At 38.1% G+C, this 23626-nt stretch overlaps 2 protein-coding genes across 5 annotated transcripts in view; one reads left to right on the forward strand and one right to left on the reverse strand.

Annotated features, from left to right (window-relative positions):
- The window catches only part of LOC136829503 (uncharacterized), a 100791-nt gene that overhangs the window by 23160 nt on the left and 54005 nt on the right, over positions 1 to 23626 (reverse strand). The window lies entirely within an intron of this gene.
- On the forward strand, positions 9703 to 16426 carry LOC136829504 (uncharacterized oxidoreductase dhs-27-like). The gene is made up of 3 exons (XM_067088292.1): positions 9703 to 9867; positions 14000 to 14813; positions 15648 to 16426. The coding sequence occupies exons 1-3, from the start codon at positions 9780 to 9782 to the stop codon at positions 16114 to 16116; spliced, it is 1371 nt and encodes a 456-aa protein (XP_066944393.1). The 5' UTR covers positions 9703 to 9779; the 3' UTR covers positions 16117 to 16426.

Consider the following 23626-nt stretch of genomic DNA (forward strand, 5'->3'; position numbering starts at 1 on the left):
AGATGCACTATGAAACAACTGTTAGGAGAGGATGGAAAGTAAGATGGAAGAGAATATGAACGGAGGTACAGTAAAAGGAATGAAAGGGGATGCAGCTAGGGGCCTAAGGAAAGCTGCAAAGAACCTTAACCAATATGTGCAGTGCACCTCGTGAGGTGCACCGATGGCACTAACCCCCCTACGGGGGTGGTGAGGAATAAAGGACCTCTGGGCACAAAGCGAAGGTCACGGATCACTGTAGTTAAACCATTTTGAGTCCAGTTTAAGGGGCTGGGTTCGGCGACTGACCGAGAACAAAAAACACGATATTTTTCTCTGCAACAGAACGAGACAAGTGGTGCGGGTCACGACCAGATTTACGGATCACAGACTCCGCTAGTCTACTTTTTCGTGTTACGAGGATAATTCCTCTTGCGTGGGTCGTTTCAAAATGTGGGAATCGTCCTGCTTTCTTTTCTAAACACATGGTAGGTAAAGAAAGGACACTGCCTTGAATTGAACTGATGGAGTTTAGGCCAAAGGCCAAGCACTGGGACCTATGAGGCCATGCAGCGCCGAAACGGAAATTGACAGTAAAAAAATTTTAAAAAGTGTAACAGGAGGAAAACCTCAAAGCAGCTGCACTATGAATCAGTTGTTAGGAGAGGGTGGACAGTAAGATGAAAGAAAGAGATTATGAAAGGAGGTACAGTCAAAGGAACGAAAGGAGTTGCAGCTAGGGGCCGAGGGCATGCTGCAAAGAACCTGAAGTGATGCCTACAGTGCATCGCATGAGGTGCACTGACAGCACTACCCCCATACAGGGAAGGACACTGCCTTATAGTCACCAACCCAAGGATATAAAAGAAAACTTGTCATGTGGGAAAAAAAAAAAAAGCTTCCCGGACACTTATTAGTGTCTGGGATTTTTAAAAGTGTGTTCAAAGTGAGGTCCTCTCCTGGGAATGAATATATTTATATCTATATATATATATAAACCCGAAAGAGAACATCGAGAATAACCGCAGTACAAATTAGGAAATTTTAAAAACAAATAACAGACAACACGAAACAAAGACAGATCGCAAGTAACTCCTTCACAGAGTCGCACGCATACATAAATACACTGAGTCAAAATCACATCATTTCTGACGCAGTCTTTCTACGGACGAGATTCTGGTCCGAGGGGTCACCTTCCGTGTTCAAAACTGGGGATTTTCACCAACCGCAAACACACACAATCTATTCCAAGAACCAATCTCTGATGCCAGATCAAATTGCCGTTAAGAGTAGCCTACCCATTATTAGGAGGAAGTGGGAACTTGGGATGACAGCCCGGAAGAAAAAAAATATATATATAAAAATACGGCGAAGAACTGTGTGACTCCCACCAGCTATCAATTCCAGCGTATGACGAACGCGTGGCGTGTTGTGGACGCCTGAGAGAGAAATTCTGACTGGACGCGAGAACTTCCGATTGTCGCGAGATTTGGAACACCTATGGGATGATCTCCGAGGCGGTTTCAGGATTTTTGAGGTTTTTTGCTGTTTATACTGATGTTGTGTCAGCAAACATCCCCACGTATTATTATTATTATTATTATTATTTTCAGAAGATGGAACCTGTTCACTTTGGAACAAGCACACCAAAAGGGTCATTAATTTGAGATTCAAGCTTCCAAAAAATGTTGGTTTCAACCTCCCAACGCAGACCCCACACTGCGAAAGTAACTGATCATAATACAGAGCCCGTGATTTTTCATCGCCCTGGGGGAGACGCGAACCATCGACATCTGAGTGGCATGCAATGACGCTAACCACTATACCGGCGGACCAGCTGGAATACATAATTTAACCCAAAGGCAAAGCGCTGGGACCTATGAAGTCATTCACAGCGCTGAAAGGGAAATTGAGAGAACAGGTTTGAAATGTGTAACAGGAGAAAAACCTCGTATTTGCACTACGAATCAATTGTTAGGAGAAGGTGGAAAGTAAGATGGAAGAAAGAGAATATGAACGGAAGTACAGTAAAAGGAATAAAATGGCCTGCAGCTGGGGGCCGAAGGGACGCTGCAAAGAACCTAAGTAATGCCTACAGTGCACAGCGTGAGGCGCACTGACGGCACTACCATCCCCACGGAGTCGGCTGGTTCATATTTACCGTTCGGATGAATGAGCAATTCACCGCCTGGACGCAGGGGAAAGTTAAAACGCTGTGAGAGAGAGAGTTCCTCCCCCGTTATAATTAACCTTTCGTTCGGCAGAGTTCTGGGAAATACGGCACAGCAGCTAAGAATGACCTTTTAGAAATGGTAACAGCTTTAACACCGCTCTTGCGATAGCTTGTTGTTTTTATCATTTTTTTTTTAACTGACGTCGTTAGTCAAAATTTTACACTCCAGTGTTATTTATTCTAATTCCTTAAATACAGCTTTGAAATTTTATGACGTTCATTCTTCTTGCATTTTAATACATTTTTATCTATTTATCTATTTAATCATTTATTTTTTCTTTTTTAATAAGTGAGTGGGATCTCTTCTTTCTGTATTTCACTTTACCTCCTCTTACTTCTTCCTAATGAACGCCATATTCTTTGAAAGCTTGAATTTCAAGTCAATGGCCTCTTTGGTGGGCTTGCTCCATATGGATAGGTTTCATCTGATTATTTAATTTTAATATTTTTAATACAGTAGACTTCTACTGTATTGTCAACCGTAGTTTCAGCTGCTTTCAGTTTTATATAAGACCAGTGACAATTAGACTTTTTTTCAAGTAATTCATTTCAGTAAAAAATGCGCCGAAGTTACTTCGGCACAATCGAGTTTTCTGTATAGCCGCTACAACGTATAATCAAGGCCACCGAAAATAGATCTATCTTTCGGCGGTCTCGGTATAATGCTGCATGAGCCGCGGCCCATGAAACTTTAACCACGGCACGGTGGTGGCCTATCCTATATCGTCGCCAGAAGCACGATTATGACTAAATTTAAACTTAAATAAAATCAAAACCACTGAGACTAGAGGGCTGCAATTTGGTATGTTTGATGACTGGAGGGTGGATAATCAACACAATAATTTGCAGCCCTCTAGTCTCAGTAGCTTTTAAGATCTGAGGGCTGACAGGAAAAGTGATGACAGAATAAAGTGCAGACGGACAGACAAAGCCAGCACAATAGTTTTCTTTTACATAAAACTAAAATTAGATAAAAGATAAGACGCCTTTCCAACTCTGTCTTCTAATTTCTTGCGTCATGTCAAAATCCTAGACTCAACCCGTCGAGGAAACAAGCTTAACAGAACTTCAACGTAATTCAACTTAGCATTTCAAAATTCAGTAACACTGGCGGCAAGGTCAAAGTATACGATGTAAGAGATGGTTTGAAGATTACTGCCATCTCCCTGTCTTTATGACGGTCAGTATTATTATTGTTAACATCATCACTTCTTATTACAACGAAACTGGACGAAATTATGTATTCTTTTACTTTCATCCTTTTTTCTATCTTTAGGGTAGTCAGCTTGCAAAGAGACAAGTTACGGGAAAAGGTGATAAATAGATAAATAGGAGGGAATGGAAAACAAAACAGATACACCTGACATTCAGGAGACGTGGGCACAAAGCAGGAATGAAAATATTCCTCGCTTAAATAGCTGTAGATGGAAAGATTCCAAATCTGCTCTAGGTAAACTGTTCCACATTTCAGTTGTATTGAATGGAATTGAATATAGAACATGCACTGAGAGCAATGAGGTCATTCAGCATTGAAACGGAAATTGACAGCAAAAGGTTTGAAAGGTGTAACAGGAGGAAAACCCTAACCAGTTCCACTAAGTATACCTTAGTTTAACCAGACCACTGAGGTGATTAACAGCTCTCCAAGAGAGGGCTGGCCCGAAGGATTAGATTTATTTTACGTGGCTAAGAACCAACTGGGTTACCTAGCAACTATGAATCAATTGTTAGGAGAGGGTGGAAAGTAAGATGGAAGAAAGAGGATATGAAAGGAGGTACAGTAAAATGAACGAAAGGGGTTTGTAGCTAAGGAGCCAAAGACGCACTGCAAAGAACCTTAATTAATGCCTATAATGTGCCGCATGAGGTGCACAGTCGGCACTAAACCCCCCTACGGAGCATTTCAGTTGTAGCCAAGATAAAACTCCCATAAGCAAACTGAGTAGTATTCAACCTGATGCTAGAAAACAACAAACTGTCGCGAGCAAAAACATGCAGGGCAGGTAAAGAAGACTACAACTATCTGTCTGTCTGTCTGTCTGTCTACTCATAAGATGTCTTAGTTTCATTAATGGAATTCAGGGAAACCTAGTGCGTGTGTATGTATGAATGTATGTATGTTTGTTTGTTTTGTATGTATGTTTCGTTGCTTGTGTACGTATGTGTGTGATTTTTTTTGTGTGTGTATTGTATGTATGTATATTTGTGTGTGTGCCTGTTTGTTTTTGTGTATGTATCTATGTGTATGCATATATTTATGTTTGTGTACGTGTCTGTTTGTGTATGTATTTATGTTTGTGAATGTGCCTGTTTGTTTGTATGTAAATTTATGTTTGTAAGTATGTATGTATGTATGTATGTATGTGTGTATGTTTATACATGGTATGCTTGTATGTTCGTGTGTGTATGTGTGGGTGTGTATGCGTGCGTATGGAAGGGGGAGGGGTACGGGCCAAGGATGTTACGAATTTCGGATATCTCATTTTGTATTCACCAAAGTTACGCCACAAATATAACTCTATCATTCATCAAATCAGCAGCATCAAAGAACACGCGCGCGCGCGCGCGAGCGCTACAGACGCAGGTCATTGAGAAAGGTGTTGCGTAGTGTGTTCGAGCATGCGTTAACGGAGCCGCCAGCTACGTCACCTAAACGTCATGGAGAGTAGCGGGACGGAGCCATGTTTCCATGACGTCACTTCCTATGAGATCATCGCGGTTTTATGATCTGTATCTGCTTCTTCTTCTTTTTCTTCTCCTTCTCCTTCTCCCTCTTCTTCCCCATCGTCTTTTTCTCCTTCTTCCACTTCCTCTCCTTCTCCTTTTCCTCCTCCTCCTCCTCCTCCTCCTCCTCCTCCTCCTTCTTCTTCTTCTTCTTTTCACGCTATAGTAATCCCCCAAACCCAAACACGCACAAAGGACCTGGCGCCTTCGCTGCTAGAATAATTTCTCTCCCTCCCGAAGGAGTTCAGCATTTTGGAATTTCCTGGCTGAGCGGGAATTCTCAAGACACGAGAACCGTACAACCTGGAGACAAGCAGGAATATGGCATTAAGACATACACACACATACACGTATATGTATATAGATATATATATATATATATATATATATATATATATATATATATATATTTATGTATATATAATATAGTCTATGCCTGATATATATTTTCCACCTGAGAGACCTATATCCTGACGTGATCAGAAATTTATTTCTGTTCCACACGTGATTGTGTGTTGATGATTTCTATCTTATTCATATATATAATAATAAATATTGGGTATTGCTGAGTCGGGAAGTTGGGGAAAACTATGCAAGCAGTTATAGGTAATTTCAGTTGTATCGTTAAAGACTTAATGGATAACGCTTTCAATTAAGTACCCACACGTATTGTGTGTTGATGATTTCTATAATGAGAACGGTAAAAATATATATATATATATATATATGTTATACATATACACATGTTATATATATATATATATATATATAAATATAAATTAATTCGCTATTAAGTATATATAAAAATATATATATATATATATATATATATATATATATCTATAATATGCGTATCTATAATACAGCAATATTATTCGCTAAATTAATTCGCTGTCAATCAAATAACCTAACTGAATAAGAACGGTAAACACGAGATATATACATATAATTTTGCGTATCGCTAATACAGCAATATTCTTTGCTAAATTAATTCGCTGTCAATTAAATTCCCGAACCGAAATGGAACGTTTCAATAATCCAGGAAAGCAAACTTAATAATAAAAAATCTAAACAATTCAACAACACCAGGTAAGTGAAATTTATAAAAAAAAAAAACAGTCACATACCTCTCTGCAGGTACATACAAGGTCATCGACTGGTTGCAAGGTTACACTCCCTCAACTGGTACCAGTCCTTTTCTCTCTCCAGGTAGACGACAGACGCATATTTACAATGGAGCTCTCTGAACAGGTAGGATGTTGCTGATATATACCTTATGACCAGCTGTTTCTATCATTCATATTTTATGGGTTTTTTAATTTAAATTACGTTATAGGGGACTACCCGTTGGGTTTGACCCAGGTATAGGTATTAAGCGAAGGTTGACATGTAGTTTTACTTTCAGCATTTTATCTGCTATTTTAATGAAAATTGTTGTTCGGTCTTTCTTGGGTTTTTCCTTGTGTCATGGTTTTCACCTGACTAGGAATATACTGTGTGTGTGTGTGTGTGTGTGTGTGTGTGTGTGTGTGTGTGTATATATATATATATATATATATATATATATATATATATATATATATATATATATATATATATATATATATATATTATATATTATATATATGTGTGTATGTATGTATACATCCTTGAAAAGCAATATGAAGTCACAAATAACAATAAACACGAATTAAAATAATTGTAAACGTATAAAAAACATTCCTAAATGCAAAACACACTCGGGAGGAACATACGCTTACCAGAACCATAAAAAAATTACCAATTAATGAAACAGAACTCTGGAATCCAGAAGACTAAAACGCTTTCCAGTCTTCCAGTCATAAATACCAAATAAGCTCCCAGATTCTCCACTTGAAATAAATTTCCTTGAAAAGAGAGAAAAAATAAACGGAAATCTACTGTAAGATCAGGCGGCACTGATCAAATCATCTATTCCCCTAAGTTCATTATCAAGTCATTTGCCGGAAGAGCCGCATGCAAGAGACCCATCAACTTGTGCAAGGCTGAGTAATTTCGGTCAGCCGTCGGGATTTCCCCGCCCACTGCCTCCCCCAACCCGCATCCCCCACCCTCACCAAAAAAAGTAATAATTCTGGTGGTGTTGCTACGGTGTTTTAAATTGGATTATTGGGAATTTTCAATACGTACATACATACATACACACATTATATATATATATATATATATATATATATATATATATATATATATATATATATATACATATATATTTATACATATTTTTAATATATATATTATATACACAAATATGTATACTTTATTATATATATATATATATATATATATTTATATATAATATATATATACTGTATATAAATATGTATACTTTTATTATATATATATATATATATATATATATATATATATATATATATATATATGAAAGCAGCCGGACTATACAGCGCCTGCATGAATGCAATGTACTGTGTACACATACAAACTTAGTATAAAACAATCATGAACTACAAGTAAGAGAATGTTTACATGCAAGCACATGCACAGTCGTCAACACAAAGTAAGCTCTTCCTATTGTCATGCTGAATACAATGCCCAGATGTCTCCTTTTGTTAAGGCGATGTCTTTAGGCCTAAAGAAATATATTAAAACAAAATTCTCCAGGGTTCCAGATATTGATGATATGAGAATTATTCATGACCATGATTTGCATATTAGTAAAAAAACATTCCTTATGGTACAATTGACACCTAACGCCGTCTCTAAAAATTTTTAAAAAAATAAAAAAACACGTAAAATATGCCCAAGTTTCTTCGGCGCAATCGGGTTTTCTGTACAACCGCTACAACGTGTAATCAAGGCATGAAACTTTAACCACGGCACGGTGGTGGCCTATCCTAAATCGTTGCCAGAGGCAAGATTATGGCTAACTTTAACCTTAAATAAAATAAAAACTACTGAGGCTAGAGGACTGCAGTTTGGTATGTTTGATGATTGTAGGGTGGATGATCAACGTACCAATTTGTAGCCCCCTAGCCTCAGTAGTTTTTAAGATCTGCGGGCGGAGAGGTAAAAGTGCGGACAGAATAAAGTGCGGACGGACAAACAAAGCCGGCACAATAGTTTCCTTTTACAGAAGACTCAAAATACACACTCCAGGGTTAAAGATTTTGAAAAATCTCAAATGACAATTTTTCATGAACCTGATTTGCATAATATTTAACGGAAAATGTTCCTTTAAGCATTAAAGAAATATTTAAGAAAAACAAACTTTGGGGGTTTCAATTTTGAAAAATCTGAAATGACATTTTTTCCATGACCCTTAATTGCATAATATTGAAGAGAAAACACGTCTACAGTACAACTCTGCCCTAAAATGGAAAACTGCAGTGTCTGCAAAATTCTCGAAAATGAGATATGCCACCTATTGGGCTCGTGAAACACTAATACACAAGTTACTGCAGTTTCAGAATGATTCTTCAATGCTTTCCACGATTATTTAGGGGGTCCCATTTGCAGTATCCATAAAATCAGTAGTAAGGCAAGGGAAAACTGTAGTATCTACCATTTCTCTCAGTTTTGTATTTTTGCAGATACTGCAGTCTCCCATTTTAGGACATAACTGACATCTAAATACAATATCCTTGTCCAGACAGTCTGATCATTTATTGCTCTGACGATATCGTCGCCCCAAAAAACTTTAGTCCTCATGAATGGACGAGATTCCAACATGAAATTCATTTGAGAGAAAATGGCCCTTCTCATCTTACTTTTATCGATTAACTCTCTCTCTCTCTCTCTCTCTCTCAACATTACCTCCGGGCCTCTTGGTCTTACTCTTCTCCCTGGAACTCTCTCTCAACAACACCTCTGGGCCTCTTACTCTTATTCACGTACCTCTCTCTCTCTCTCTCAACATCACCTCTGGCCCTCTTGGTCTTACTCTTATTCATTACCTCTCTCTCTCTCTCTCAACATCACCTTTGGACCTCCTCGTCTTACTCTTATTCATGTACCTCTCTCTCTCTCTCTCTCTCTCAACATCACCTCTGGCCCTCTTGGTCTTACTCTCATGTACTCTCTCTCTCTCTCTCTCTCTCTCATCACCTTTGGACCTCCTCGTCTTACTCTTATTCATGTACTCTCTCTCTCTCTCTCTCTCTCTCAACATCACCTTGAACCTCCTGGTCTTACTCTTATTCATGCACCTCTTTCTCTCTCTCTCAACATAACCTCTGGCCCTCTTGGTCTTGCTCTTATCTATGAACCTCTCTCTCTCTCTCTCTCTCTCTCTCTCTCTCTCTCTCTCTCTCTCTCTCTCTCTCTCTCTCTCAACTTCACCTTTGGCCCTCTTGGTCTTACTCTTATTCACGTACCTCTCTCTCTCTCTCTCTCAACAACACCTCTGGGCCTCTTACTCTTATCCATGAACCTCTCTCTCTCTCTCTCTCAACAACACCTCTGGGCCTCTTAGCCTTACTCTTATCCATGAACCTCTCTCTCTCTCTCTCTTCTCTCTCTCTTTCTCTCAACAACACCTCTGGGCCTCTTAGACTTGCCTTTATCCATGAACCTCTCTCTCTCTCAACACCTCTAAGCCTCTTGGTCTCACTATTATCCATGAACCTCTCTCTCTCTCTCTCTCTCTCTCTCTCTCTCTCTCTCTCTCTCTCAAACACAAAGACAAGCACTGTCAAGCAAAGCAACCAAAACAAAAGGAAGAAGTCCTGGCCTTATCGTTGCTATCATGGAACAACCGCGTCACCGCTGACGTAGGAAGGAGGACAGCTGCAGAAAATCGCGCAGGCGCCACACGGTATCAACCCGGTCAGTCGGTCTTCGAGGGATGGCAGAAGCACAACAAGCCCTTGAGGAAGAAGAAGAAGGAGAAGAAGAAGTGGTCGAGGAATTGTTCTCTGTACCTCTGCGCTCTGGTAAGAACCGTTCCCGATTTTATTTGTTTTTTCACGTGAAATGGAAAACTCCGAGAGCGATTATTATTATTTATTATTTCGGTCGATGAAATCTATTCACATGGAACAAGAAACACCAAAAGGGCCATTGACTTGAAATTCAAGCTTCCAAAGAACGTTGTTTTCAATCTCCCACCGCACACCCCGCACTGCGACAGTAACTGATCATGATACAGAGCCTGTGATTTTTTCATCGCCCTGGGGAGGCGCGAACTCGCAACCGGCATGTCCCTACACTAGCGACCATACCAGCGGACCAGAAATAGGCTTAGATCAATATTAATGTGTTTAATCTGCATTTTTTCAAGTTCCATATTTCATATTTTGCTTTAAAAAAAAAAACTAAAAATTTGGTTCTTTATCCTGGTAGGAAACTATACCTTTTTCAAATGGTTTTTCACGCACGTAACGGAAATTCTCGAGAGTGACTTTATTATTATTATTATTATTATTATTATTATTATTATTATTATTATTATTATTATTATTATTATTATTCAGAATATGAACCCTATTCGTACGGAACAGGCAAGCCCACAGTGGCCATTAAACTGGAGATTCAAGCTTCCAAAGAATGCGAAGTACATCAGAAAGAAGTAACAGGAGGTAATGGGAAATACAGAAAGAAGAGATCACTTATTAAACAAGAAAAAATCAATTAACAAATTGATATATTAATAGATAAAAATGCAAGTAAATTATTAAAACACGAAGAGAATCGTATTTGGGTAGTTATGCTTGAACTTCTGCAGTTCCAACTGCACGACATCCTCTGGGTGACTGTCCTACAGTCTAACGGTAAGAGGAATAAAGGACCTCTGGAACTGAATAGTTCGATGGCGAGGCACATTTACTGCATGTTGGAATTAGGCATTCACAAACGTAAATACTATTGTAATCCACATTTTTCCAAGTTCCCGATTTCATATTCAGCTGTAGAAACCATAAAAATTCTGTTCACACCTCAGGATAGCACGTAACAGTGGTTCTTAACCTGGGGGGCGTCAGCAGTTTCCAGGGGAGGCGCGAGCCCTAGGGAAAAATTAAAAATTCTCTAATTATATTCGTTGTTCTCCTAACAAGAGTGAGGAACTAATATTCAAAAGTTTTAAAAAAATGCACAAGTATCGCCTTATAACGTTAGCTTCCTATAGTCTACTGCTGTGGTCAGACTCGTTGGGCTGACCATTATTTTGTAATTATTACCTCCCTCCCTCGCTCCCTATCCCTCGATACCCCCTCTCTTTCTCTATTTTTATTTTCCTTTAAATCTGGGACGGAATTTTTCACACAGATGCAAGGGGGGCGTGGAGGGAAGGACAAACTCTTAGAGGGGGCGTGGTAATAAAAAGGTTAGGAACCACTGGCAAAGTATGTATGGAAGATCTTGAACAGCAGGTGTAGTTTCGAAGTCTACGATGAACATGACCACTAATTCAGGCTCCAGTTAGAGTTACTTCGTAAGATCAATGGACAAATTGGTGTGAGCCTAAATGCAATATTATTATTTACTCAAGACCTAAAGCCTGAAGCAATGTCAGTGATGTCTCATCCCAGAACTGATGTCTAAGATAAGAAATTTTGTTATGACATGCAACATGCTGTGGGTCATGTTTTAATACTTACAATAAGTCATGTTTTAACATTTAAAATAAGTCATGTTTTAAAATTTACAATAAGTCATGTTGTAAGACTTAAAATATGTCATGTTGTAAAGTTTACAATAAGTCGTGTTTTAAGATTTAAAATATGTCATGTTTTAAAGTTTACAGTAAGTCACGTTTTAACACTGACAATAAGATGCTTTAAAATTTTAAATAAATCATGTTTTAAAATTTACAATGCCATGTTTTAAAATTAAATGGGTCGTATTTTAAAATTTACAGGTCATGTTTTATAATTTACAATAGGTCATGTTTTAAAATGTACAATAAGACATGTTTTAAAATTTATATTGTCATGTTTTAAAATTTATATTGTCATGTTTTAAAAATTTACAATACGACATGTTTTAAAATATATAATGTCATGTTTTAAAAATTTACAATAAATCATGTTTTACAAGTTACAATAAATCATGGTTTAAAATTTACAATAAGCCATGTTTTAAAAATTTACAATGCGGCATGTTTTAAAATTTACAATACGTCATGTTGTAAAATTTACAATAAACCATGTTTTAAAATTTACAATAAATCATGGTTTAAAATTTACAATAAGTCATGTTTTACATTTAAATTAAGTAATTTCTCAAAATTTTAAATAGGTCACATTTTAACATTTTAAATAAATCATGTTTTAAAATCTAACTGCTAATTTGTGCTATATCAGACACAACATAAGCAACTATTCCTTGCAATCTATGAAGACTGCAACTGCGCCACTCTCTCTCTCTCTCTCTCTCTCTCTCTTTAAATCTTCAGCGAGAGAGACAGAGAAATAAGTTATAGGAAGAGATGATAAATAAATGAATATAAGGACATAGAATATAAAACCGATACACCTGGAATTCAGGAGACGTCAGCAGCAGAGAGCAGGAATGAATTCGTTCCTCCCTTGAACATACGGAGGAGATCAGAAGATTCCAAAATTTAATACCAGTAAGGAATTGTCCATTGAATGGAATGGAATGGAATATAAAGTTTAGACCAAAGGCCAAGCACTGGGACCTATGAGGTCATTCAGCATGAAAGGAAATTGAGAGAAAGTAGGTCTGAAAGGTGTATCAGGAGGAAAACCTCGCAGATGCACCATGAAATAATTGTTAGGAGAGGGTGGATAACAAGATAGAGAAAGAAATATGAATGGAGGTACAGTAAAAGGAATGAAAGGGGTTGCAGATAGGGGCCGAAGGGACGCTGCGAAGAACCTTTAGTAATGCCTACAGTCCACCCCGCGGTGCACTGACGGCATTACCCCCCAACGGGGGATTATCCATTGAAATATAATGCAATGTGACTTTTAGTGGCTAAAAACTTGCTTCTCAGACCAAAAGTAATACCGGTTTTAAATTGCACACCAAATGACCGCTGTGTTTAGAACTTGCAAACTTGCAACATAAAACCAGAAGTTAGTTATTGGCTTTTTAAAGTTACTAACTTCTTGCTTCACAAATTCGTGAACATTTTTAAGTCATAAAGAAACTGCAAAGTATACAGTAATATTTCATAAAAAAAAAACCTCTTTATACAATTATAAAATGTTAATTTTAACTATAAATACTGATGAACGGGAGACGGGAAATATATGCTAAATATGATTTTAAAAATATGTATAGTCAGATTTTCGTGTAATGAGATGTCAGATACAGTAACTCCTAACAGAGAGAGAGAGAGAGAGAGAGAGAGAGAGAGAGAGAGAGAGAGAGAGAGAGAGAGAGAGATGGCAAAATAGCTAAATTATGAACTTTCACAAAAATCTAAGGCAAAATATACTGAACCATCGCTAAGATCAAAAATGTTGTCTCTTATTATTATTATTATTATTATTATTATTATTATTATTATTATTATTATTATTATTATTATTATTATTATTATTCAGAAAATATACTCTGTTCGTATGAAACGAGCCTGCCAAAGGGGCCACTGACCTGAAATTCAAACTTCCAAAGAATATGGTGTTCATTCGAAAGAGGTAACAGACGGAAACAGGAAATACAGAAAGAAGAGATCAGTTATTAGAACAGAAAAAATGAATTAACAATAAAGAAATAGGCAAAAACGTAAGTATATCATAATTGCTTTAGGTAGTAATGCAAGCGAAACTGAATGAAAATCATATTCTAAAAAGAGATCACTACCTGTGATCTTTTGCAAAGAAGAAGAAAGTGACAGAGTCCAGCAAAGAACCGAGAAGGGCAAGGTGATTGCAGACAGATTTGCATACAATGTGGTATCTCTTCTTGAGCAATGCCTTTGTCATGCGTGCGGTTGGCGAAGTTGAATACGCGCAACTATACTTGTTATTTTCCTTGTTCGTTTTATGTCAAAACATTTTCATCCCTTTGTAAAAGAAACCTCCGAATGTGATTGATGACTGAATAAAATTTTAATAAGTAGGAATGTACTGAAACAACTTTGTGTTATTCCAGACCTCCAGGAATCAACATTAGATGCTAGTGAGACTAAAAGCATCCTCATGGAATCCCAAGTGAGAGCAGTGCTAGAAGCTGAGGGTGGCAAAGGAGCTGTCATGACCTCATGGAATCTTATTCGCCAGAAGGAGAAGGCCCTCCATTTTGGTAGCATCGTTGTCAAGTTGAAAATTCACTTCCTGAAGAACAATGAGCCCCTTGAAAAGACTTACGTCCTTAAGCACAACCCCAACTTCAACCCCGCTTTCACTGCCTATGTCACAATGCTCTTCAATAAAGAGATAAGCTTCTACAAGAAGCTGAAGCCACTGTTGCTTCGTGAGGTATCAGCTACTAGCCAAACTCAGCTCAGCATCCCAAGGTGCATCTTCACTGCACTGAAAGAAGGGCGAGAGATTATCATCCTGGAGGACCTCAACTCACACGGTTTCCAGAACATCGACAGGAAGAAGGGGATGGATGTGGCCCATGCATCTCTTGTTCTGGAGGAGCTCGCGAGAATCCACGCTACATCTATCCTGCTCAAAAAGAGGTTAGGACCAGACGAGATGAGAAGTCAGTTCGATTTCTTGAAGAGGACTTGGTGGAATTACATGGAAGGTGCTGAAGAAATGTTCATCATCAACATGGAAGGTCACCTGGACATTGCAACATCCGTACTGCAGAAACTTGGAGGACATGAGGCAGCTGCCAACTGGGTGACTGGTCTCAAACCAAACATACTGCAGATGATTCAAGGGCAGACGAAGGATGATCCGCCTTTTGATGTTCTCTGCCATGCAGACTGCACAATCAGCAACTTTCTTTTTCGGTGAGTTGCGCTGATCAAGAAGTCTGTATTTGTGTTCCTCATTGATAGAAGGTAGGGTGTTTTGCAAGTTGTAATTTTAAATTTTAATATGGAAATTATTATATATTTAATATTTTCCTACATTAAACGCCTAAAAATAAACCCGGAAATTACGTAGAATTGCTGTACGAGCAGTTACTAGCTGCTTTGTAAGTTAGGAACTACATGTTTTTTCCATACAGCCCATACAGATGGAACATACGATAGTTCATAAATGAGCTGAATATTCAAAGACAATTCTCCTTCACAATGGTGCAACATACAAAACAAACAGTCATGGTTAGCTTATATAATTTTTTAGAATTTATTATATAAGCCTTGAGTAAATAAAAATATATAACTAGGGTTCACTTTCAATACTTTAAATTGGTGTGTTGGAAAAATCTCGAAGCGATGGGAAAAAACCTAACCTTGATTAAAAATAAGGAAATTGCACTACCCTGCAGGTGATTTGGAAGAGCATAAAAGTAAGACTGTCAAAATTTTGTTGCAAAATTTGTAAAATAAAATATACTTGGGTGTAATTTAGTCCCCAAGGGAAGGTCATGTTTACCACTATAAGCCATGTATATTTCTACAACCTGGCTTGAACTGCTTAGATGGATCGTATTAAAAGAGAAAGAATCGGGAAAACGAACTATAATAACAACTGCTTGGCTTCTATTGCACTAATAATAAAAAATTCTTGGAATAAGTTTAGTTTGCAATGAGACTAAAAGAAGTGGGTTATATAAGGCTACAACATACATTTCAGCGTGATGAACGTGATGCCTAAAGAATCCTATGCTCTTACAGGTACAATGGAGACCAAGAGGTTGCCAAAGTCGTAGTGCTGGACTTCCAGATGTGCCTCCATGCCTCCCTGGCCATTGATCTTTCCAGTTTCTTCTTCTGCTGCCTGGAAGGGCCCATTCGACGAGCGAACCACAAGGTCTTCCTCGACGTCTACTACCAGGCATTCAGCAGAGTTCTGAAAGCAGCTGGACAGTCCATCCCCTTCAGCTTCAATGACCTGGCGGAGGAGTACGAGAAGAAGATCCTCTACGGCGCCATCATGGCTATCCTGGTGGTGCCCTTGCTGGCCGCAGAGGAGGAGGAGGACGCCCCGTCCGTGGAAAGCATCGTCGACGACACGTCGTTTCTTGTCCAGAGGCAAGACAAACTTCGCAAGAGTCTTTGCTTGAATGGCCCTCTACGGACACGGTTCCTGGATATATTTAGGGATCTGACAGACCATGGCATCATACACAATCAGCTTCCATAATGATAAAAGTAACTGAATCTTAATTTTTACCATAAAAAACCATTTGTAACATTTGTAGAATATATGAACACTGGAAAAACAGTGTGTGAAAACCTGTCAAGAATGTGCATCCTATACATAAGAGCCAAATAGAGTAACAATGTTTGGCACTTAAGTAAGTTTCATCAATAAACATATGCTCCATTATAATGCATATCAATTCTAGAAAAGTTTAATGCATCATTGACACTGCGAATTGTTATTTTTCCTTGGAAATCCAAGAATTTATATAAAAATCAGATGGTAGCACCGTACTGATTGGTACTTCAAAGTCATTATCCATTTCCTTGTAAACTGAATTTTGACAATATACAGTGATGTGATGTATCACATCAGTGCATCTATTAAATGTCTGCATATATATGCCTTGAAATTCAGATATGGCGCATGGAATACTAGTAAAAACAAGGAATAAATGCGCCGAAGTTTCTTCGGCCCAATCGAGTTTTCTGTAAAGACGCTACAGCGTATAATCACGGCCACCGAAAATAGATTCATCTTTCGTTGGTCTCGGTATAATACTGTTTGAGCCGTGGCCCATGAAACTTTAACCACGGCCCGGTGGTGGCCTATCCTATATCGTTGCCAGAAGCACAGTTACGGCTAACTTTAAGCTTAAATAAAAAAAAAACTACTGAGGCTAGATGGCTGCAATTTGTTGTTTGATGACTGGAGGGTGGATGATCAACATACCAATTTGCAGCCCTCTAGACTCAGTAGTTTTTAAGATCTGAGTGCGGACAGAAAAGTGTGGACGGACAGACAAAGCCGGCACAATAGTTTTCTTTTACAGAAAACTGAAAGAGGCTCCAGCATACTGTAGATGGTGGAAGAACCCACGTGGTAGATATGCGCAGATATTAGGAGGTAAATCTAAGCTAGGTTTGAAGTGATTTATGAAAATTTGGCCACAGAGCCAAGCACTGAGGCACTTTCACCCATTCAACACTTAAGGTGAAAACAACACTTAAGGTGAAAAGAGGGAGTTAGAGTGGTCGGAGAGTAAGATGGGAGAAAGGAATGGAATGGATGATAGAATTTAGGCCAAATGCCAAGCGCTGGGACCTATGAGATAATTCAGCACTGAAAGGGAAATTTAGAGTGAAAAGATTTTTGAAGTGTAACAGGAGGAAAATATCGTAGTTGCATTATGAAACAATTGCTAGAGGAAAGCATTTGAATGGAGGTACAGCAAAAGGAGTGAAAGGAGTTGCAACCAGAGGTCCAAGGGACGCTATAAACAACCATTAATAATGCCTTAATGTACCGCGTGAGGTGCACATGTAACGGGTGGGTCTGTTCATCCAGTATGCCTTTATGGGAGTGAAGTGGAAGGGGCTTTAAAGGAATTTGTTTGTTCAGCATATGTAAAATAAGAATTGAATTGAATACAGAATTTAGGCCAAAGGCCAAGCACTGGGACCAATGAGGTCATTCAGCGCTGAAACGAAATTGACAGTAAAAGTTTGAAAGGTGTAACAGGAGAGAAACCTCGCAGTTGCACTATGAATCAGTTGTTAGAAGAGGGTGGAAAGCAGGATGTAAGAAAGAGAAAATGAAAGGAGGTACAGTAAAAGGAACGAAAGGGGTTGCAGCTAGGGGCCGAAGGCACGTTGCGGAGAACCTTAAGTAATGCCTAAAGTCACTGACGGCACTAACCCCCTACAGGGTATGTAAAATAAGAACGGCTGACAGGTGAGAAATGTCAGAGGCACAGAATTCTTCTTACATTGTTGTGACAGTGAGCTGCACCCTTTGCTTTATAGAAACTCCTTTATGAACTTTTCTCAGGATGAGTGACAAACTTTTTCTCTGCCAAATTTTGCAGCTTTTCTGTCCCCGTAAGGGGGTAACGCGGTCAGTGCACCGCACGCGGTACAATGCAGGCATTACTTAAGGTTCTTTGCGGCGTCCCTCAGGCTCCTGGCTGCAACCCCTTTCATTCCTTTAGCTACACCTCCGTTCATATTCTCTTTCTTCCGTCATACTTTCCTAAACCCTCTCCTAACAATTGTTTCACAGTGCAACTGCGAGGTTTTCTTCCTGTTACGCCTTTCATACCTTTTTGCTCTCAATTTTCCTCTCAGGGCTGAATGACCTCATCAGAGGTCCCAGATTTAAACGAGAATGAAAAATAAAGAGAAAGAGAAGGTTTTTTTTTATTCTTAAGCCCAACGAGTCTAACTAGAGTAGTAGACTATATAAGGCGATACTTTTGCATTTGTTCATAAACTTCTGAATATCAGTTCCTCACTCCTGTCAAGAGAATAATGAAGACAACTAGAGAATTTTTAATATTTTCCTGGGGCTTTCGCCGCCCCCCTTTAAAATGCTAACGCCCCCCGGGGCTAAGAACCACTGCTGTAGAAATACCAAAAAAATATGCCAAATTATACAAAAGTAACCTTTCACCGACTCGGAAGAGCTGATGTTTTGCGTAAATTCCGTCTCCCACAACCAGACTATACGAACGAGTGAACAAAACGTACATATTCACCCACCTAAGCGCAGGAGAATTTCCGGTTGCAGCCGCTGTCCGCTGGTACAGCCTTGCTTGCTTGCTTGCTTGCTTGTAGCAGCTGTTGCTGACATAGCAGACCACGTATGGGTTGCTGGTGTTTAATCTTAGTTCTCGATGTAAACTAAATTTTGATAACAGCCAGTGATGCGATTCCTCAGTTACCCTTGCATTTATAAAATGTGTCTACATCAATATACTGAATTGATTGTTTGATTTATGTTACTAAAACTGGCGTTACAACATCTAGGTTATTGACGCCGTAGTAAACTAAAATGGAATACTTAAAAAAAAAGTTTGAAAGGAGTTTCATATAAGAAATATCTAAATATATATATAAATGTGTGTGTACTTTATATATATATATATATATATATATATATATATATATATATATGTATGTATATATATGTATATATGTATATATATATATATACTGTATATATATATATATATATATATATATATATATATATATATATATATATATATATACATATCACTAAGTCCAAGTGGACTTAGTGATGTTCTCAAGCACGTTTCCTTCGTGCTGTACTGGGTATGTATATATATATATATATATATATATATATATATATATATATATATATATATATATATATATATATATATATATAATCATACCTATAATATTATTATATATATATAATAATCATACATATATACTATACATACATATACGCATATGCATACGTATATATGACTTAAAATTTGTGCGAATGTTACTATGGAAGAGAGGTGACGCTCTTTCTCATCCAGTTTTTGCTTTCTGTCACAAGTTTTAACGAGCAAAATGGACAGCCTTCTTTCTTAGCATCCAGAACTCAGTGATGTGAGTTTGAAATGTGAAGTATGAATCAGATGGCCATGATGAATACAAAGTGGTCAACGACAGTCGACCTCCACAGAATACTCAAGCCACGAGTTGGTCTACCGTGCAAAGTACGGTGTTTCCTGAAGAGACCCATTCCGCTACTCTGTCTTAAAACGAAAGACTGCAGCATCTGCAAAAATACAAAACTGAGAAAAATGGTAGATACTTCAGTTTTCCCTTGCCTTACTACGGATTTTGCAATGTTGCAAATGGGACTCCTAAATAAAGCACTGAAGAATCATTCCGAAATGCAGTAACTTGTGTATTAGTGTTTCACGAGCCCAACAGGTGGCATTTCTCAATTTTGAAAATTATGCAGATACTGCAGTTTTCCATTTTAGGGCAGTACTGTTCAGTGAAGGGATAAGGTACCTTTGACGAAAAGCAGAACGGGGAACAGACCAAACTAAAATCAACTTTCATCTGAAAGAAAAACGAATAATGCCGTGGTTCCCCTGTTCCACTTCAGACTGGTTACAGTCAGATTACAGCCCTCACAATGCGATCAAGTTTCTTGGATATTTATACATAAGAATGGTATTATTATTATTATTATTATTATTATTATTATTATTATTATTATTATTATTAATTAATTAATATACACACGCACACTCACACTCTCTCTCTCTCTCTCATCCATTCTCGATTGATAACAAGACAGCCCTTACTATACGATTAAGTTTTTATTACTTTTATACACAAGACCGCTATTATTATTATAACTGACCGACGCATTAATACACATTCTCTCTCTCTCTCTCTCTAACAGAAAACAAAAGAAAATTTTACATCTACATACTGAATCTTTTACAATCATTTGATAGCCTTTGCATATAACAAGCAATGTGTGTCCACGCATTTTTGTGCGTAACTCCGTAACAATGACTGGCTGTCCAGGGGTAATAAACACAACGTTTAAACTTGCTGTCGTCCAACCCGGCCTAATCTTTCTAATTGACCCCTATTTAAGTATGCAGAAAGAGGGAAGCTGCAGGACATGTTTCGAAGCGGTACGTAACGTCCAGAGGGATAAAACATCTGGCATAACATCAAATAATACAGAAGATATTATTATTATTATTATTATTATTATTATTATTATTATTATTATTATTATTATTATTATTATTACAAAAAATTTTAAAAGTTCTGAATTAATTCCTCACAGATCTTTCTTCTTACTTTTCCAAGAGAGAGAGAGAGAGAGAGAGAGAGAGAGAGAGAGAGAGAGAGAGAGAGAGAGAGAGAGAGGTTCCAATATTCCAAATATTTTATCTATCTCTTCATCGCTGGACTCTGCCCAAGCGAATACCAAGACGCATAGCAACGTTATACCGATGAATTAAAAATATTACAGACAAGAATGACTTTTCAGAAAGTCTTGAGACTTTTTGAAAGTTTTAGGGCTTCTTGAAAGTCTGAGACTTTTTGGAAGTCTTGAGACTTGGTGAAAATCCTGAGACTTTTTTTTAAAGTTTTGAGATTTTTTGGAAGTCTTGAGACTTTTTGAAATTCCGACCTTTTTAAAAAGCCTTGCTACATTTTAAACGTACTAAGACCTTTTGAAAGTCTCGAGACTTTTCGAAAATCTTAAGACTTTTTGAAAGTCTTGAGACTTTTTGAAAGCATTGAGATTTTTTGGAAGTCTTGAGATTTTTTGGAAGTATTGAGACTTTTTGAAAGTTTTGAAAGTATCACTTTAAAAAAAAAAAAGCCTTGCTACACTTTAAAGTAGAGACTTTTCGAAAACTTTGGGACTTTTTTGAAAGGCTTGAGACTTTTTTTTTCCAAGTCTTGCCTTCTCCAGCGGGACGAAAGAAAAGACTAATTGAATACTTTCGTTGAAATATCTCTCTGTTTTTATTTTCGTCCATGTTGTCGCTTGCAATAATTTCGATTAAACAAAACTGAAATAAATTTACCTTAGTTAATAATCACGTATATTTACCACTATGAGATATTAGGATCATCATAAATGATAAGCCAAAGGATGACTGATACCTGAAAAAATAAGGGAATATTAGTGGGTGAATTCTGCCCTAAAATAGAAGACTGCAGTATCTGCAAAAATACAGAACTGAAAAAATAGAAGAAAATTTTGCAGATACTGCAGTTTTCCATTTTGGGGCAGAAATAGGGAACGTATATAATACAATGGGTATCTGAAAACCCCGTGACAATAATTTTGCTTTCCATTATATATCATTAAAATCCTTGGCATATTAAATGTATAACTTTGTATTTTAATAACATACAATTGTCAACATTCGGACGCCATGGGGCTTTCCATTATACATTACTAAAATGTTTGAAATTTTTAGTATATAACTTTGCAATCTGATAACAAACAAATGGAAAAGGTCGACCCTAAGTAATCTCTATAATTATCTTTTGCAATTTCCATAAGGTATTTACTATTCCTATAATCAAGGCCACCGAAAACAGATCTGTCTTTCGGTGGTCTCGGTATAATGTTGTATGGGCCGCGGCCCAAGAAAATTTAATCACGGCCCGGTGGTGGTCTATCCTATATCGTTGCCAGAAGCACGACTATGGCTAACCTTAACCTTAAATAAAATATAAACTACACACCAATTTGCAGCCCTCTAGCCTCAGTAGTTTTTAAGATCTGCGGACAGGATAAAGTGCAGACGGACAGACAAAGCCGGCACAATACTTTTCTTTTACAGAAAACTAAAAAAATAGTTCTAAACAAAAGTCTAATTTATCATGCAGATCTTCGTAACTCTAATACTGTCAGACAGTGCGATTTATTACGGTAAATATTGAATGACAATAAATTCCCTTCTGAATTTATCATCGTTCCTACTGCTGGACTGTTCTACAGACTTTCTACCTAAGTCTCATCGGACAAGGCAGAGCTCAAAACTAGACCTTTTTTGGAAATCTAGGACAGAAAAACATGACAGACAACAAACACAAACATCATTATATATTTAACAGTCAAATCACTCGTCAAGAATCTGTCAACAAAGCGAAGACAGTGCCGTCAGTGCACCTCACGGGATGCACTGTATGCATTACTATTCTTTGCAGCGTGCCTTCGGCCCCTAACTGCAACCCCTTTCATTCCTTTTCCTGTACCTCCATTTATATTATCTTTCTTCCATCTAGCTATCACCCTCTCCTAACAATTGATTCGTAATGCAACTGCTTTGAGGTTTTCCTCCTGTTACACCTTTCAAACCTGCTTACTCTCAATTTCCTTTCCAGCGCTGAATGACTTCATAGGTCCCAGTGCTTGGCCTTTGGCCTAAACCCTACATTCCATTCCAACAAAGTGAAGAAGATAAAGATGAAAAAATAGGAGATGAATAAATAATTTCGAAACTCATACTCAGGAGCGAGGAACAACTGATCATCCCGAGAGGCTACAGAACATCTGTTTCACAGTCAAATCCCTCGTCTAGTATCATATATATCAACAGAGTGAAGAAGATAAAGATAAAAAAAATCAATAATTTCGAAATTCATAGTCAGGAGAGAAGAACAACTGATTATCCCAAGCGGCTACAGAACAAAGTACAAATGTACACGACAAGGATTTGGGGGAATTCCTGACCTTTCCACGTTCGAAAAAGAGATAGCGAGGGGGGGATTTACCGAAAAACCATCTTCCCTTCTGTCAATAATCTCACCACTTCTTCACCTACCCGCAGGGGTATGACCGAGAAAAATCATGAAAGCAGAACAAAAAAATCCGAACTCCTATTTCATCAATGTTCTGTTATAGCGGTCTCCGCCCTAGTGCTCCCAATGACCAGCGGTGAGATGCAGAATGGGGGAGAGGGTAGGGGGGGGGAGGGTAGGGGAGGGGAGAGTGTAGGGGAGGGGAGGGGAGACGGTAGAGGAAGGGGAGGGGAGAGAAGGAAAAGAGGAGAAGGCAGGAGGGGAGAGGGAGAAAGGGGAGGGGAAGTAAGGGGATAGGAGAGGGAGGGAAGGGGGGAGAAGTGAAGGGAGGATAGGGAAGGAAGGGGATGGGTAGAGAAGGGGAGGTAAGGGGAGGGGAGGGGAGAAGGGAAGGAGAGGGGAGG

Source organism: Macrobrachium rosenbergii, chromosome 44, assembly GCF_040412425.1.
Source record: "Macrobrachium rosenbergii isolate ZJJX-2024 chromosome 44, ASM4041242v1, whole genome shotgun sequence".
Classification (NCBI taxonomy): Eukaryota; Metazoa; Arthropoda; class Malacostraca; order Decapoda; family Palaemonidae; genus Macrobrachium; species Macrobrachium rosenbergii.

Excerpts from the sequence above, each read along its gene's own strand:
- LOC136829504 (XM_067088292.1), top strand. The coding sequence starts at position 9,780 with ATGGCAGAAGCACAACAAGCCCTTGAGGAAGAAGAAGAAGGAGAAGAA. Across the intron at positions 9,868-13,999 it reads CTCTGTACCTCTGCGCTCTG|ACCTCCAGGAATCAACATTA; the intron begins GTAAGAACCGTT and ends GTGTTATTCCAG. Across the intron at positions 14,814-15,647 it reads ATCAGCAACTTTCTTTTTCG|GTACAATGGAGACCAAGAGG; the intron begins GTGAGTTGCGCT and ends ATGCTCTTACAG.